General features: G+C 37.0%; 1 protein-coding gene across 1 annotated transcript; it reads left to right on the top strand.

Moving 5' to 3' along the window:
- On the top strand, positions 1-13,827 carry LOC109111584 (polypeptide N-acetylgalactosaminyltransferase 12-like). Its single transcript, XM_019124544.2, has 10 exons — positions 1-721; positions 1,719-1,888; positions 2,949-3,138; positions 3,301-3,486; positions 4,129-4,246; positions 5,356-5,532; positions 7,554-7,685; positions 8,641-8,754; positions 9,828-9,983; positions 10,539-13,827. The coding sequence occupies exons 1-10, from the start codon at positions 318-320 to the stop codon at positions 10,674-10,676; spliced, it is 1,785 nt and encodes a 594-aa protein (XP_018980089.1). The 5' UTR covers positions 1-317; the 3' UTR covers positions 10,677-13,827.
- The last annotated feature ends 1,755 nt before the right edge of the window (positions 13,828-15,582 follow it).

The raw sequence follows: 15,582 nt of genomic DNA on the forward strand, positions 1-15,582 counted from the left end.
GCCTCTTAGTAACTCCTCCCCGATTGCAATCGACTATTGTAGCTGATCAGCAAAGCGTCGTGCGTTTAATGTCGAACGCATGGAAAGTGTCCGTATTAACGGATGTGCCTTCAACTCCTCCCCGTCTGCAACCGGCTCTGCTCGCCGTTCAGGTCGAACAGTTGGTTTCAACCTCAGATTAAATGACCAACTCTCGGTTTACCTGGATAACTTCCCCTTCACTATAGTCGACCTTAAAATGAAATCTGGCACACTGAAAACGAGATCCTTTTACCTTGACGAACTTTTTTCAAACTTTTCATGAGATTTAACTTTGGATGACAAACGGTTTGAGGAAACCAGGGCGGACAAAAGGATACATTATGGCAATATGTGGCAGAAGAAGTCGGCCCAAGTTCATTCTGTACATTCTCGGGGCGTTTGTAGTGGGATATTTAGTGTTTCATAGGAACACACACAGTGATGTCGGACTGGCGAGTCGAAGAGAAGTTATAGTCGAGGAGCCCAAAAATATGGACGAGGAATTCCTGAAGAAACCTGTTTACGAGAAGCCTCCTCTAGACATAAATGCGTTGGGAGAGATGGGTAGAGCTGTTAAACTTGACCTGACTGAAGAAGAGAAGCGAGAGGAGGAGGAGAGCATCAAAAAACATCAGATAAACACTTATGTGAGTGATAGGATATCATTACACCGCAGGCTGCCTGAAAGATGGAATCCACTGTAAGTGCCCATGTTGCACAGGATTGTTTGAAGTTTGTTTGATGGTTGTCAGATATACAGCTCTAACAGATCATTAACTGTTTGGTATAATGGTGTTAAATGGGTTTGTTTGAATAGCATCAAAACGTAGAACAGGATGTGCATTATAGTTTATTAGTTTCAACCCGCCCCGACTTATCGCAAAGCGTAGAAGTTGTAAATGTTTTGTAAACAGTCCCTATCTTAGCCCAGTGCTTATGCGTGATTAACGATAGGGACCGTCCACAAAGTAACAAACGAGAAGGAAAACGTTCAATGTGGCGCTGTCACAGAGGTGCAGTTTGTAGTTGGTCTTACTCATAAATAAAAATAATAATAATAATAAAATAAATAACTTATCTAAAATCCCAAGGATATGTGTTAGTTTAATTGGTTATCTCAAGAAAATTAGAAATTTTCTTTTGTGGACACATTGACTAAAAAAAAGAAGTCAAACAATAAACAGATGGCCCATCCCAGATCCAAAAGGTGTGCACTGTTATAGTTACCTAGAGAAACATTACCTAGAGAAACATTTGCAATTGGTTTTATTCTTATAGGTTAAACAAAAATGTAAAACAACAAGCCAAATATTACTTAAGCATTTTAATGTTTACTATTTTCTTACATTTTATTAGTTTTTAATGTGTAGTATTTATTGTTTGCATCATGTTTGTTTATTACATAACACCCCTTAATGTTTATTTTATTTATGCATTTTTAAGTTATTTTTTTAAAGTAATTATATATTTTCTTTTATTGTATGTGATATTTCTTTTTTTCTTCTTTTTTTTACTATACATCATTTGGTGCAGTTTTGCTTTATAAACAGTTTAATTTGAATTGATATTGTGCCATGTTTTGGTTGCACGTGCAAGACACTGTGCATATTTAATTAGTGTAATTAGCCACTTTAAACAAGAATGTAGTGTGACGATATAGCAAGCAAGGCATTATCTAACAAGATCTGTCTCTACAGATGTAGTAACCTGAAATATGACTACCTGAGCCTGCCGTCAACATCAGTAGTGATAGCCTTTTACAATGAAGCCTGGTCCACACTACTGCGGACAGTGCACAGTGTCCTGGAAACCTCGCCGGACCTGCTGCTGTCTGAAATCATACTGGTGGATGACTACAGTGACCGAGGTATCAGTCTGAATGAAAATTTCCCATGCTAACTTTGAGCGCACGCTTATTATAAGATATATGTATTAACATACTAATGGTACAGTTAAACTGTAATTATATGATAAAACCTGTATATGTAGAGAAAATCAAAATAAAGCAAAGAGAAAAGATCATATGTATTAAAATAATAAGGTCATATGAAACAAAATCATATTAGGTTAAGCTTGGTGCATTTTTGATTTGAGACACCTAGGAACCACCCACAACACTAATAACCACTTTAGCAAATAAATATAGCTACCATATTCATAGCTAACATCGCTACCATGAAGTTTTGCATGTACAAACATCACTCCCAATTTCTTTAGAAAAATGTAAAACTACTAACTGTTGTGAGTTTCCTTAGTCAAATGTTTGCTAATTTCTAACCAAACAATGACAAACAGATACAAATAGATATTTTTTTTAAACATTACTGATTACACACACACACACACACATATACACATACTGTACATACACTCCCATTCAAAAGTTTGGGATCAGTAAGATTTTTAATGTTTTTTAAAGAAGCATGCTCTCATGCTCATCAAGGCTGTATCTATTTTATCAAAAATACAGAAAAGAAAATTGTGAAATATTATTGTCATTTAAAATAACAGTTTTCTATTTAAATATGCTTTAAAATATAATTTATTTCTGTGATAAAAGCTGAATTTCAGCATCATTACTCCAGTCTTCAGTGTCACATGATCCTTCAGAAATCATTCTAATAGGCTGATTTATAATCAATGTTGGAAACAGTTGTGCTGCTCAATATTTTCTTTTGTGCCTAAACACATACAGAATTTTGTTAATTTCATCATCAATCATCAAATACAACTATTAATCAAGGTTTGAAAACAGATTCTTATCAATGAAATCCCACAGCAACAACATAGTCTCAGCTCCACCCTGTGGTGAAACAGCAAGTTGTTCCTTAATACAGCCAATTAGCATACTTTCTTTCTGTCCTAAGTTCTTGTTCTCTCTAGGCCTGCAGCTGTTACTGAGCACTTCTCATGAATTTGACCCACAGATCATTTAAAGGAGCCTCTAGAGAACTACATCGCCAATCTCAGAAAGGTGCGTCTGATCCGTGCAAGGAAGAGAGAGGGTTTGGTGCGAGCGCGGCTCCTGGGGGCGTCCATTGCCACAGGAGAAGTGCTGACCTTCCTCGATTGCCACTGTGAGTGTCATGAAGGCTGGTTGGAGCCTTTACTCCAGAGGTGAGACTGATAAACTAACCCCTACCAGCCTAAAACATGCTTTATTTTCATAAATTTGTATTACAAAATGTGCATGCTTTTTCAGGTCACACCTAAGCTACATGCCACATCCCTGTTTGTTTTGTAAGGAACTAATATTTATCTCCCCTCTAAATCCTGTAGAATAAAGGATGAGCCTTCGGCTGTGGTGTGTCCTGTGATTGATGTTATCGACTGGGACACCTTCCAGTACCTGGGCAACCCTGGAGAACCTCAGATCGGAGGATTTGATTGGCGATTGGTGTTCACATGGCACACTGTCCCAGAGCATGAACAGAAACGCAGAAGTTCTCCCACTGATGTCATCAGGTCCGTGCTTCATGGATGCACCAAATGAAAAACAGTTTGTAATACTAAGGGAAATTAAATTCTTGGTCTCATTCCAGTTTAAAAACAATGCAACATTACACTGATTTGGTTGATATGTCAGTGGGTTTTGAGCATTTACTGAACCATGAGAATGCTTTCTACACAAAAAAAGAGCTCAAAAGCACTCAGCAGAGCAAACCATTTTATAGTTAACATTTTTTTGTGATCTTTATGGCCATATTTCAGAAAACAGAACCGTAAACGTAAACCATGCATGTATGTAGGATGACCATATTTCCCTATTTTCCCGTACATGCCTAAAATGTCAGATTTTCCCATTTTTTTTTTTTTTAAACTGTGTTCATACTTGCTAAAGTTAAGGACTGAAAAGTAGTTTGACCAATAGTGTGCAGGCATTGTACATCATTGACCAATCGTGTGCAAGAAGGTGGGCTCTATAGAGAGGGTCATAACAATGCAAATACGCAAACATATAATGTATAAGGCCAAAACAAAGCCAAAAGCCGAACATTTTACATGTCTGGGAAAAACAGGATGTATGGTCACCCTACTTTATGTTTTTCCTGGAAGTTACTGTAAGTTAGACGCACAGAAATATTGCTGTCTGTTGCTTTGATCCAGGTCTCCTACAATGGCTGGGGGTTTGTTTGCAGTCAATAAGAAGTACTTCCATTACCTGGGCACATATGACACAGGAATGGAGGTGTGGGGTGGAGAGAACCTGGAGTTCTCATTCAGAGTAAGTGCATTTTGTTGAACTTTTCTGTAAAAATGTTCCTCTCATTTCTCTCCAAGTTGTGGTTTCCTAAAGGGAAAAAAGCCTTTGGGCAGATGGTCACAATCCTAGTTTGAAAACAGGGTGATGAGTCATACGAGGTTAAGAGGTCAGTCAGCACTTTTTTATTAAGTGTCTGCCAGCTAGCATGATGACTAACGGGATCTTCAGTGTTTATGCAGCATTTACTTACTCATTATTCCTCTGATTACTCAGCTCACCCCCTGGAGGATTCCAACACTTGTTACAAAGACAGCAATGGTTCACTTGTGTTTTGAGTACCTTGAACACCAGGAGCTGTGTTTAACCAGATTTCAGGAACATCACAAAGACCAGCCAGCTGCTCTGTCAATGCAAAATGACAGACCAGCCTATTTATTGTCTGCATCTGTCTATGGGCAGGAACTTTTACAGCTCTGAAAGTTAGCATGTTAAAGGAATCACCCTCATGTTGTTCCAAACCTGCACAAGTTTCTTCTTTATGTTGAACATAAAAATATATATTTTGAAGAATGCTGGTTATCAAACAGTTGATGGTCCCCATTGACTTCCATAGTATTTCTTTCCCTGCTATGGAAGTCAATGGGTACCAACAACTCACTTAACTCACTTAAAGAACACTTAATGTTCTTGTTCTGCTTGAATTAATCATGACGTTTCATAGTTTTAAACAGTAAAAAATCTAAAACAAATCTGCATAGGTCAAATTTACAAAGGTCAGTAATGTTTTGTCTTTAAAGCGGCTTTTGAGCTAAATTTACTGTTATTATTTAAGTGCTATACAAATAAAGTTCTAATTAAATAAAAAAAATTTAAAAAAATTATCTTTAGCATTATATATCTGTCTATAATAACTGGGACAAAAAGATGCACAGAAAAATTATTTTCTTTAGCTTCAGTATAATGACAAAACAAAAGCCATTTATGTAATTATTTATTTTAATTATAATATCACACAATATTTTTCTCACAAAATATAAATGGGTCTGTACAAGAAAATATACACCTGGGGAATTGTCATATTATGTATTATTACGGATGGCTAATCTATTTCCTGACTTGGTGTTTTTCAGATCTGGCAGTGTGGAGGGAGTCTGGAAATCCATCCTTGCTCTCACGTGGGTCACATCTTTCCGAAGCAAGCGCCATACTCGAGACGCAAGGCCTTGGCCAACAGCGTGCGGGCGGCAGAAGTCTGGATGGACGAATACAAAGAAGTGTATTACCATCGCAGCCCTCATGCTCGTCTGGTACGCCTACTTGTGCGGTCTGTTGCATAACTCTGCCTTTGTTTGCTTGTCTGCTTGTTTTCAAAGAACACGTTTATCACACTGTCTATCTTACATAGCGCTTGTGGAAGACGCACATTTTCTTTGCACGAATCTTGATGTATCCTCACCCACTTTCACAGAATCTGTTGAGATGCTCTAAATGAATGAGATTTAGCAGGTGAGCTGAAACTCCTCAGGTCCTCTCTGTGCTTGGTGTGAAATCACTACAGTGAGAAGTGGCACCTCTTTCAGCCATGTTTGTCATTTAGCCGCCCTTGTGGCAGCTCCCCACTGAGCCCTGTAGTTAAAGAGAGAGGTGCTCTTGGTGACAGATCGGGTAACTCTTTTCTCTATGAACCTTGGAGATGCTGCCAGGTTGGCACCGCCAACTCGAAATCTATCTGATGTGATGCCAGCAGATAAGGCTCTCTCTCTCTTTGGGTATAAACCACAGGCAAACACTGGCCATGCCAATGTGGATCAGGTTTGACAACCTTCAAACTCCGCTTCCATGCAAATTCGTAAGAGGATCGCTCTCTCTTTCAACCTCCGAGTCTAACGGCATATTTTATTCATGGCCAAAATCTCTGTCGATTATGCCACACAGTCCAAAACGAGGCTCTGTGATGGATCTCGATGATCAGAAAACTTAATTTGACATCCGCTTGATTGAGCGTGTAGCTGGACAGTATGTGCCGCCTTAGGACTTTGTTGAGACTGAAGCCTGATCACAGACCGATCATCAATGGGTGTGATGTTGTGCCACTCGACTGGCATTCACAGCGGGGCCATACGTTATTGATGATTCGCTATCAAGCTGGTTAATTAGAAGTGCACTTCTTGTCATTCACCTTACTGCAGATCTGATGAAACTCTTCGCCAGAGCTTTACCTCCAACAGATGTTTCTCATCAGTGTGGACCATCACTCACCAGTAATTCTTGTCTGACTGGCAGTTATGAAGAGATACCACAGCCACAAACATACACAGGAACTTAAGCCATTTATCAGTCTTGTTTGTTGAGATGGGGTTGCAGCATTAATTTGTGACAGGATGTTGCAGCATGTAACAATTTGCGGTGTACCACTGTAGGGTAATTGCACCAGAATGCTTATAAAACAAGATGACAAAATCTGATTAGATGTTTGGATTTTCGTGAAGACAGTTAAGTATGAAGAGAGAGTATTGTAAACAGTCTGTTCATGTGGTCCTTACCAAGGCAAGAATTATTATTGCCTATTCTTGATGGATTCCCACAGGGAATTCACATTCCTTTCTATTCACATTGGGGCCGAATATTTGTCTTGTCACATCAGACAGAAAAATTCATCAAAAATATAAACTCCGAATGCAGATGATTGAAGCAGCCAACTGTGTCTGTGTAAAAGATGTCTATGTAAAGTTACATTTTAGAATGTATGGTTGTTTAGAAAGAAAATATTGCTGTGGTATCTCAGAAATAACTCCAGTTTCTTTGCAGAACCACAGCTGAGCTGTCATAGACCAGTGCGAAAACCCAACAAAATATGTATCAAACAAGCAATTCAGCATGTTGGTGACATTAAAAGCTGTTGTGTTTACATACATCTGAAAAATGAGAGAATTAAAAAAGTTCCAGTTAAAAAATGTGCAAATAATAAGCTATTTGTGCATACATAATAAATGTGCATAAATACAAACCTCAAAGTGAATCAAAGCACATAGAAAATGCAAATCTGCAGTATATTAATAATTTAATAACTCGCCTTACACTTTAAGGACTTAAACTTAAGGTTTAATTATTTATCTATTATATCTGGTGTTTTATCTTAATGTAGTTTTTCTTTATAATGTATACTGTATGTTTAATGTATCTCAATACCTTATGCTTTTTTAGAACAATTATTAACTTATACCCTATTTTACCAACACTTATGACGTAATTGTGATTAATAAAGAAAACAAACGGAATGTAGTAAAATATCTTCAAAAGGATCCATATTTTTGAACACTTGTTTCAGGAAGCATATGGTGATGTGACGGACAGACGGAAACTCCGAATGCGTCTTGGCTGTAAAGATTTTAAGTGGTTCTTGGAGAACATCTACCCTGACATTCAAGTCCCAGAGGACAGGCCTGGGATGTTTGGCATGGTGAGGAGAGACAAACTTCTTATGTTTACATGCACAGATTTGTAGCAGCAGAGATGAAGAAGTTAAAATGCTATTTCCCACAGCAGTTAGCAGGCTGGTTTGGTTCAGAGTTTACACTGCAAGCATAGTGTGACATGATGAAATGAGGTCAGTTCCTTTGTAATCAACAAAGCTACATTGCAAGCGAGTGGCATACTGTAGATAAAATCTGAGACTGTTTCGTTTAAAGGTTGGAATAAACAATGTTTTCAGATTTTTAGAAGTTCAGAACAAACATATTATGATTTAAAATGAAAAGGAAATACTTAGAAATATTAATGTCTATATAATTTTCGGTAATACTTTATTTTAAGGTGTCTTTATTACATGTACTTATTATTGTAATACCAATAAATGATGCATAATTACATGCAAGCAACACTCAGCCAAACCCTAATCCTAACCCTAACCATATAGTAAGTGCATGTAGATAATTGGTTTTACTCAGTACTTAAATGTATAATTACACTGTAACAAGGACACCTTAAAATAGTGTAACCTAATTGTCTTTTAAAACGTTTTACTCATATTATGCTGATAATGTAATTTCGGATTAATTTTTTTTAAATTAATTGGTTAGTTTACCCTAAAATGAAAATTCTGTCATCATTTCATCACCCTCATGTCGTTTAAAAACCATAAGATGTGATAAACAGATTTAATTTAATAGATTGCTTTTATAAACATTGAAGAGTCAGAATTTTTGGTGAACAGATCTTCAGTGGAGGGACAGCAAATTAAAAATATCTTAGGAACACAAATGAAGATAAACAAATTTCTTATGATTTTGGAACAACATGAGGGTGAGAAAATGATGACAATTTTCATTTTGGAGTGAACTATCCCTTTAAATAAGTAAAAATAGACTTGTGGAACCTGTTTTTTTGAATGTTGCTTTGTCTCTTTTCAATTGTAGCTGAAGAATAAAGGAATGGCCAACTACTGCTTTGACTACAACCCACCTGATGATCACAATATGGCCGGTCACCGGGTCATTCTTTACTCTTGTCACGGCATGGGACAAAACCAGGTAACTTTTTAATTTTCTCAACTGTAACGACAGACAGCCACACTGCTCCAGTTAGTGTTCACTGCCATAAAATACACAGAGATTGTAATGTGTCCTCAGGAATATACATCAAAGTGAGTCTCACACTTCTAATGTATTATTAAGACTGCATCCTAATATGGTGCAGTAAATAGTGTGTTGTGTACTCCACAGCACGCTTGTTTTTAAAGCGACTCCAGCCGCCTGGCACAGCGGCGTGACTTTATCCGTCTCCTCCCTCTCTGTGGGGAGACAGATGAGCCCTGGAGACTCATCAGCGCACAATATCAGCCATATGTACAGCACAAAAACACTCTTCTAATGGATTCTCTCTGTGAATAAAAGAGAAGTGCTCTTCTGTTTCTGGTTTGGTACGTTTGGGTCAGTCCTGTTTGAGACTTAAAAAATATGCTTAGTTTGACATTTAAAAAAGTATTTCTATAAAACGGTATAGCAGACCTTCAGACGTGTTCTGCTTGAGATCAGGCAACTTTATTGAATTCTAGCTTGATCATTTATGATATGTGATTGACATAAATATTTCTGTAATTTTACACAATGAAATGCTACCAGTTAATATCACAGAATTCAATATGCTTTGTGTTGTTGTTCTCTCGTCAAAAATCATATCTCTTTCTGAAGGAAAAACTACAAATTTATTAGCAATTATAGCAATTTTTTGTATTAAATGTTTTGAATGTAGTGAAATTATTTGTAGTTCACTCTTTTGCGATAAAAGAAACCAAATAGCTAATATTTTCATTAATAACACACTAATGCGTTATGTGAATGGCAAGTAATGTACTGTATAACATGCACATCAGCAAAGTGTTTTGATTCGTCTGTCATTAAAGACGTGGTCACATTTGAGCAGTGAAATTTTGAGGGCGAAATCCAATCGTTGCAGGAATCCGTGTATTGTTCCATACATCACTACACTCTTCACAATAGAGAATGAACGTTTTTTTACTCACAAAATGTCACTGTAATGAGAGTACCGTAATATTTAATTTGATGTGTGTGTATATATATCTTCCTTTCTCTTTTTGTGACAGTTCTTTGAGTACTCCACACTCCAACAGATCCGTTATAACACGAGGGATCCTGCAGGCTGCGTCGTGGCTGATCCCGTCTCCACATTCCTTACCATGCATCACTGCAGTAAACTCAGGGAAGCTGTGCCTGAAGACCAGAAGTTTCTATTCAGAGAGGTGAGATCACTAATCATGTCGGTACAAACTGATTGTATGCAAATAAAATTGTATCCAAATTAATTGCATGAATTAATCCTAAATAATCACATACTTTATATACACTGCTATTCAAAAGGTTGGGGTTAATAAGATATGTTGAAAGAAAGTTTTATTCAGCAAAGGCGCATTGAATTGATCAAAATAAGTGATTTCTATTTAAAATAAATGCAGTTCTTTTGAACTTGGTATTCATTAAAGAATCCAAGTGTTCTTGGAAGCAAATGAAGGTCCAGGAAAATGTCACATTAAAACGTTACTTGAGAAAGTCACGCAGCATGGCAAGAGGTTTCAGTGTGGCTTGCAGTGAAATTTCAGAAGCAAGCCTTAATGTGAACTCTTTGCCAGTACAGCAAGCACCTGAAGAGCAGCGTGACGTCAGCGTGATTATGTGACTGAGATTGACTGAGCTTCCTGTTCTAGTGCACCAAAGGCCTCTATAGTAATTGAACCAACCCCTGACCTTACGTGATAAACTTGGATGTCTAACACTTCTTTTAATCATTGCATTGGCAGGATGGCTCTCTCTACCATGTTCAGACACAGAAGTGTGTTGAGGCAGTAGACCGGACTGACACTGGGAACCCTGGCCCCGCTCTCCGGCCCTGCTCCGACTCAGCCTCCCAGAAGTGGTTCTTTGAAGTGAGAACATAGCAGAGGTTCTCTCTACACTCTTCACCTGCACTACAGTTCAAAGAGTGTTTGATATCGGCTTCTCTGACTTCACACCAGCTTACTGAGCATTCCAGTTTCTCCGTTAAGGATTGATAGTGCCTTCCTGTTACACAACGTGCACAGTACAGATCAGTTAAAAAAATATATAGTATGTTTTAATGAATTAACATATTAGATTTGAACATTTTTGGATATTGTATTAAAATTCATCATTCATAATAGAGTTGTTAAGTTTGTAATCCTAAAACCCTGAGAAGAGTGTTTCATTTCCGTGCCATGAGTGTTCTCTAAAATTTCGAATGAGTTTTGGATATCTGCATAAAATAATGTACTGTATGTGTGCTACAACATAATCTGCTGTTCAAAAGTTTGGGGTCAGTAAGGTTTTGTTTTTAAAGAAAATATTTTTACTGAGCAAGGATGCATTAAATTAACCATAAGTGACAGTTAAGACATTTATAATGTTACAAAAGATTTTTATTTTAAATAGATTCTGTTCTTTTGAACCTTGATTTACCAAAGAATCCTGAAAGAAATGTCATATTTAGAATATTAGAACGATTTCTGAAGGATCATCTGACACTGAATACTGAATATTTGCTATCATATGAATAAATTTCATTTTTAAACACATTAAAATAGAACACAAATAGAACATTTAAATTGTAATATTATTTCACTATATTACCTTTTTTTTTATGGTGAGCATAAAAGACTTATTTCAAAAACATTAAAATTTCTTACCAGCTCCAAATGTTTAAACAGTCGTGTATGTTGTATAATGAAATGTGAAAGTCTTAAAATCACAGACTTTATTTTAATCATAAATCCAAAACTGCCATTCTTAAAGCCCACAGGAAGTTCCTGAGGGAAGGAACCCATGGTGAATTAGTCTTGCAGGTTGGCCTGCATATAGGCGTCATTACTACAGAAGATATAACACTGTATTTAAGAGCTCATCATAACCTATGGGTCTCTCTGTCGCAATTGACAATCATTACCATTTTACAAGATGGTGATTTGAGTTATTTTAATCAGTCAGTGCTGCCAGCTCCATCTGCTGGTGTCTCATCCTCCCCTGCTATTCTGCAAAGTAGCTTCTATTTATTCAAATTCTTGACATATTTAACTACTAGTGACTAGCAATTTTAAAAACTCCTCTGTATTCCGGTTCCTGATGTAAGTCAGATTTCGCTTGCACTGGTTGTGTGTGTATTTTTGGCTGAGTATTGAGGTTAGGCGCAGATAAGCAGCATTGCTGCCGATGGCGCTGCTGCAGTTGTCTTTCCAACCACTGGATGGTGCCAAATTCTCCGTTTTATTCCATGTCCTGCTTTGTCCTCCATGTTATAACATCAGCTCTTATTTACATGTGTGTAATTTCAGTGGCCCACTATGCAGTGATTGAGATGCTGGGTTACACTTTTTATACAGTTAAAAATGTACAATGATTATTACTTGCGTCTGAAAGCATATGGCAGCCTACCTCTAGTCATTTACCTGCTGTAGAGAATAGATTGGGGGATGAAACAGAGCTGGATGTCACAGCAAATACTAGATTGCAGTGGCCAAATTGCTGTGGTTTTTGCTTCATATTTCCCTGAAGTTGTAGAGAAACAGTGGGGGTTAGTTAGTTTGGAGAATGTGGGTATAAACCTTTAAATTCTGACCATCTGTGGGGATTATTTCTGTAACTCCTTTTATAATGGATTTATTTGATCAACTTGGCTTTCTCAGTTATTTATTACTTCAGGAATTGCTGGTGTCCTTAAAATTGATGGAATGTCGAAAATAGGAAGTAGATTTTTAGTCAGAAATGACCTTTCTGTCATTATTTACTCATCCTCATGTTGTTCCAGGACTGTATGACTTTCTTCTGTGTAACACACAAAAAAAGATGATTTGAAGAATGTTTATGCTGCCATTTTCCAAAAAAGGTACTTTAAAAATATAAAAGTAGTCCATAAAATTCAGGAGCTATATTCTATATAGAAATCTAGTTTTATAAGCTGTTATTGGGTGAAAACCACCATTCACTTTCATTTTATGGAAAAGAGCAGCTTCTATAAATATCTCTTTTTGTGTTCCACACAGAGAAATGTTTATGAAAGACTTAAAAGTGAGTAAATGAAGACTTTTTAAGATATTTAACATGTTTTAAGTGCCTTACACATGTGTTCAGAGAAGGACATTTATTGCTAAATATATAAGTGAAAGGGAAGTTTTCTTGTTTGGTTTATATGAGATATTTTTTTGTATTAATTTATAAGGTGATGGGCCAACTGATCATTGTCATGGGAAGAATTGGTTTACTGATGTGATTCTCCAAGAGCATGTGACATGAGCTCAATACTGGACAGATGTTTCCAGGGCCTTCATAGATAAGATGATGTTTGAGAGATTGATCATGTGATGATAAAATTGAGAACCCATTATGTTTGTGATGGTAGCCACAGAATTGACAATGGGTTTTCACAAAGAGGTCAAAAAAGAGGATATTCTGTATGGATGGCCTTAAGTCCTATTTAGACCACTGTGGCTATATGGTCAATTTATCCTGGAAATATCAAACACAAAGAATGATATGTTCTCTATATAAATGTGGTTCAAGCTGGTGCATCAAACTGCAGAAAAATGAATGGCCAAAAAGTTGTGTGGTTGGTTACAGGAGTAGTTAATATGCACTTTTCTTGGAATAATGAATGATTTTTAATTTAATTGTATTTTACGTTTAATTTTGCTGATGGTAGAATGTTGAAACGATGTTTTGAAATGGTATCAATGCTGGAAGAAAATTCAGGTAACTTTATACTGTGATGCAAGTGACCTTAACATCAGAAATGAAGGTATTCTTTTTAAAAAAAAAAAATGCATTATGATTAATTATGTCTAATATCTAACTTAAAGGTGCACTCAGTATTTGTTTTGTTACGCTACACCATTTTATGTCATTAGAAAATCAGCAGCAGTTTATTTATTAATGCGCAAGGTTTCTGGAATAAGGTTTGTAGTATGTAACTTGAACCAACCCACTCCATGCAAAATAAAACTGCTTTTATTTTATAAACTCTTGGGTCCTGATATGACTGCAGGCTTCGTTTCATGTCAGCATACTTTTTTGTTGTTAATTTCTGTGTGTGAAAAAATTATTGAGTGCACCTTTTAATTGTAATGACAATTTTTTCTAGATCTAAGAAGTTCCTTTAACATATAATTGATTTCATGTTTGTCTTTTTACACATTAAAGCCATTGAATAACATCCCAATGTGTGCCCGTCTTTCTTTACCAACAGCTGATTTTTTTCACCATATTACACACTCGCGCCACTTCACTGGGGTGTTACTGTGGAAAATAATCTCGTTCACCCTCCGAATGTGTGTTTGTTCTTTCCATCCATGTTGGAGTCGCAGCGAGACGATGGAGGTGTCATTGGCAGCCCGTCTGATTGGCTTGAAGATGTGCAGCTGAGTATGAGGAAGCGCTCATGCCAAGATGCTCCTCACTATGCGCTCTGCCCCGCAGTCATTCTCAATTACTCATTCATGATGTGCGTCTGTTTTATAGTTCATACTGTTTGTGGGCTTCTTTTGTATGGTGTCATCTGCCTCGCTCTCCGGGTGCAGGATGAGATTAGTTTGGAACACTCCGGCAGGCTTTAGGAAAACAGGGTCATGGAATGAAGCTCTGGAAGCCGTCAGATCACACCGGCTCTGCTGCCAGAGAGGTGTTAGATGTGCCTTCTGCATGAATCACTGTGGAGAGCCTTATTTTCGTCTCGCTGCATCTCTTCGGCAGCGGCATCAGTGCCGGTGCACTGTAGTCATCGGCAAATGGGATTACGACCACGTCACTTTTTAGCTTTAGAAAAGGGCATTAAATATTGAAATGATCTCTGTGGTGAAAACGGTGCTCACCTCCTGTGATGCGTTTGGGATCTTAGATATGAAGGCAGCTTGCTCGCCTACATCCCATGTGTTGCTTGACAAGGTCTCTCTGTATGCCGAGCTTCTCTTTTCAGAGATGAAAATTAGCTAGATTTGGCAAAGCCAGATGAGAGAGACACTGACAGATACACGCTATCGTTCTCTACACTTCTCACAGTCTGTTCGACTGGCACGTGTTGTCAAAAAAATGACTGCACAGCCTGTGAACGGCTGATTTCACCCCATTTTCATTACTTCAGGTTTTTTTAGTGAGGTTAGGGTGGATCATCCAAAAGACCCTGATGCATTTGCATTGGAAAGTCACGTGTCATTAATGTTCAACACTGTTTCAGGCAATGAAGTTAAACCGCATGTGAACCTTTTTAAAAATTTCTGGTGTGAAATATCAACCATTCAGAGGTTAAAAGTGACCTTAGCCCAGGGTTTAGTGTAGTGTTTTTAAAGTCATGATGAATGTATTGACAGATCTATTCTATTCTGACTTATATTCGATTTGTTAAAAAGATATAATCCATGAACCAAACCAACCATCTACAGGGTGACAATATACATCACAATATTACAAACTTTGATTTGAAGCAGAAAGTTGAAAAATGTACAAGACTGTACTTTAATGAGGGAAAGATCTACAATCCCATGAAGAATTGTGAATAACATAATCAAAATAAAAATGAATAAATGTAAAACTATTGATTTAAAGATGTTGATTTTATATAGAAGCAATACATTTTACAATAGTTATAATATATGTATATATACACTATATTTAAGGACTTTGAGAGTGTAGGGAGATTGACATTTGCAGTGCTTCATAGGAATGTGTGGTTCTGTTGGCACATTTTTTTGGTTTCAAATCTCTGGTGGAAATGTTTTGTAGTAATGTAGTTTTAAAAAAAAGTTAAAATAATACGGTCTAATGGCTTCAACAAAAGCATATACC

The sequence above is a fragment of the Cyprinus carpio genome, chromosome B19 (genome assembly GCF_018340385.1).
Source record: "Cyprinus carpio isolate SPL01 chromosome B19, ASM1834038v1, whole genome shotgun sequence".
NCBI classification, from domain to species: Eukaryota; Metazoa; Chordata; class Actinopteri; order Cypriniformes; family Cyprinidae; genus Cyprinus; species Cyprinus carpio.

What these genes read in the sequence shown, in the direction of transcription:
- LOC109111584 (XM_019124544.2), top strand. Translation starts at nt 318, where the DNA reads ATGACAAACGGTTTGAGGAAACCAGGGCGGACAAAAGGATACATTATG. An exon ending in TTGGAGCCTTTACTCCAGAG is followed by an intron (nt 3,139 to 3,300) that starts GTGAGACTGATA and finishes TAAATCCTGTAG; the next exon opens with AATAAAGGATGAGCCTTCGG. An exon ending in TCTCCCACTGATGTCATCAG is followed by an intron (nt 3,487 to 4,128) that starts GTCCGTGCTTCA and finishes GCTTTGATCCAG; the next exon opens with GTCTCCTACAATGGCTGGGG.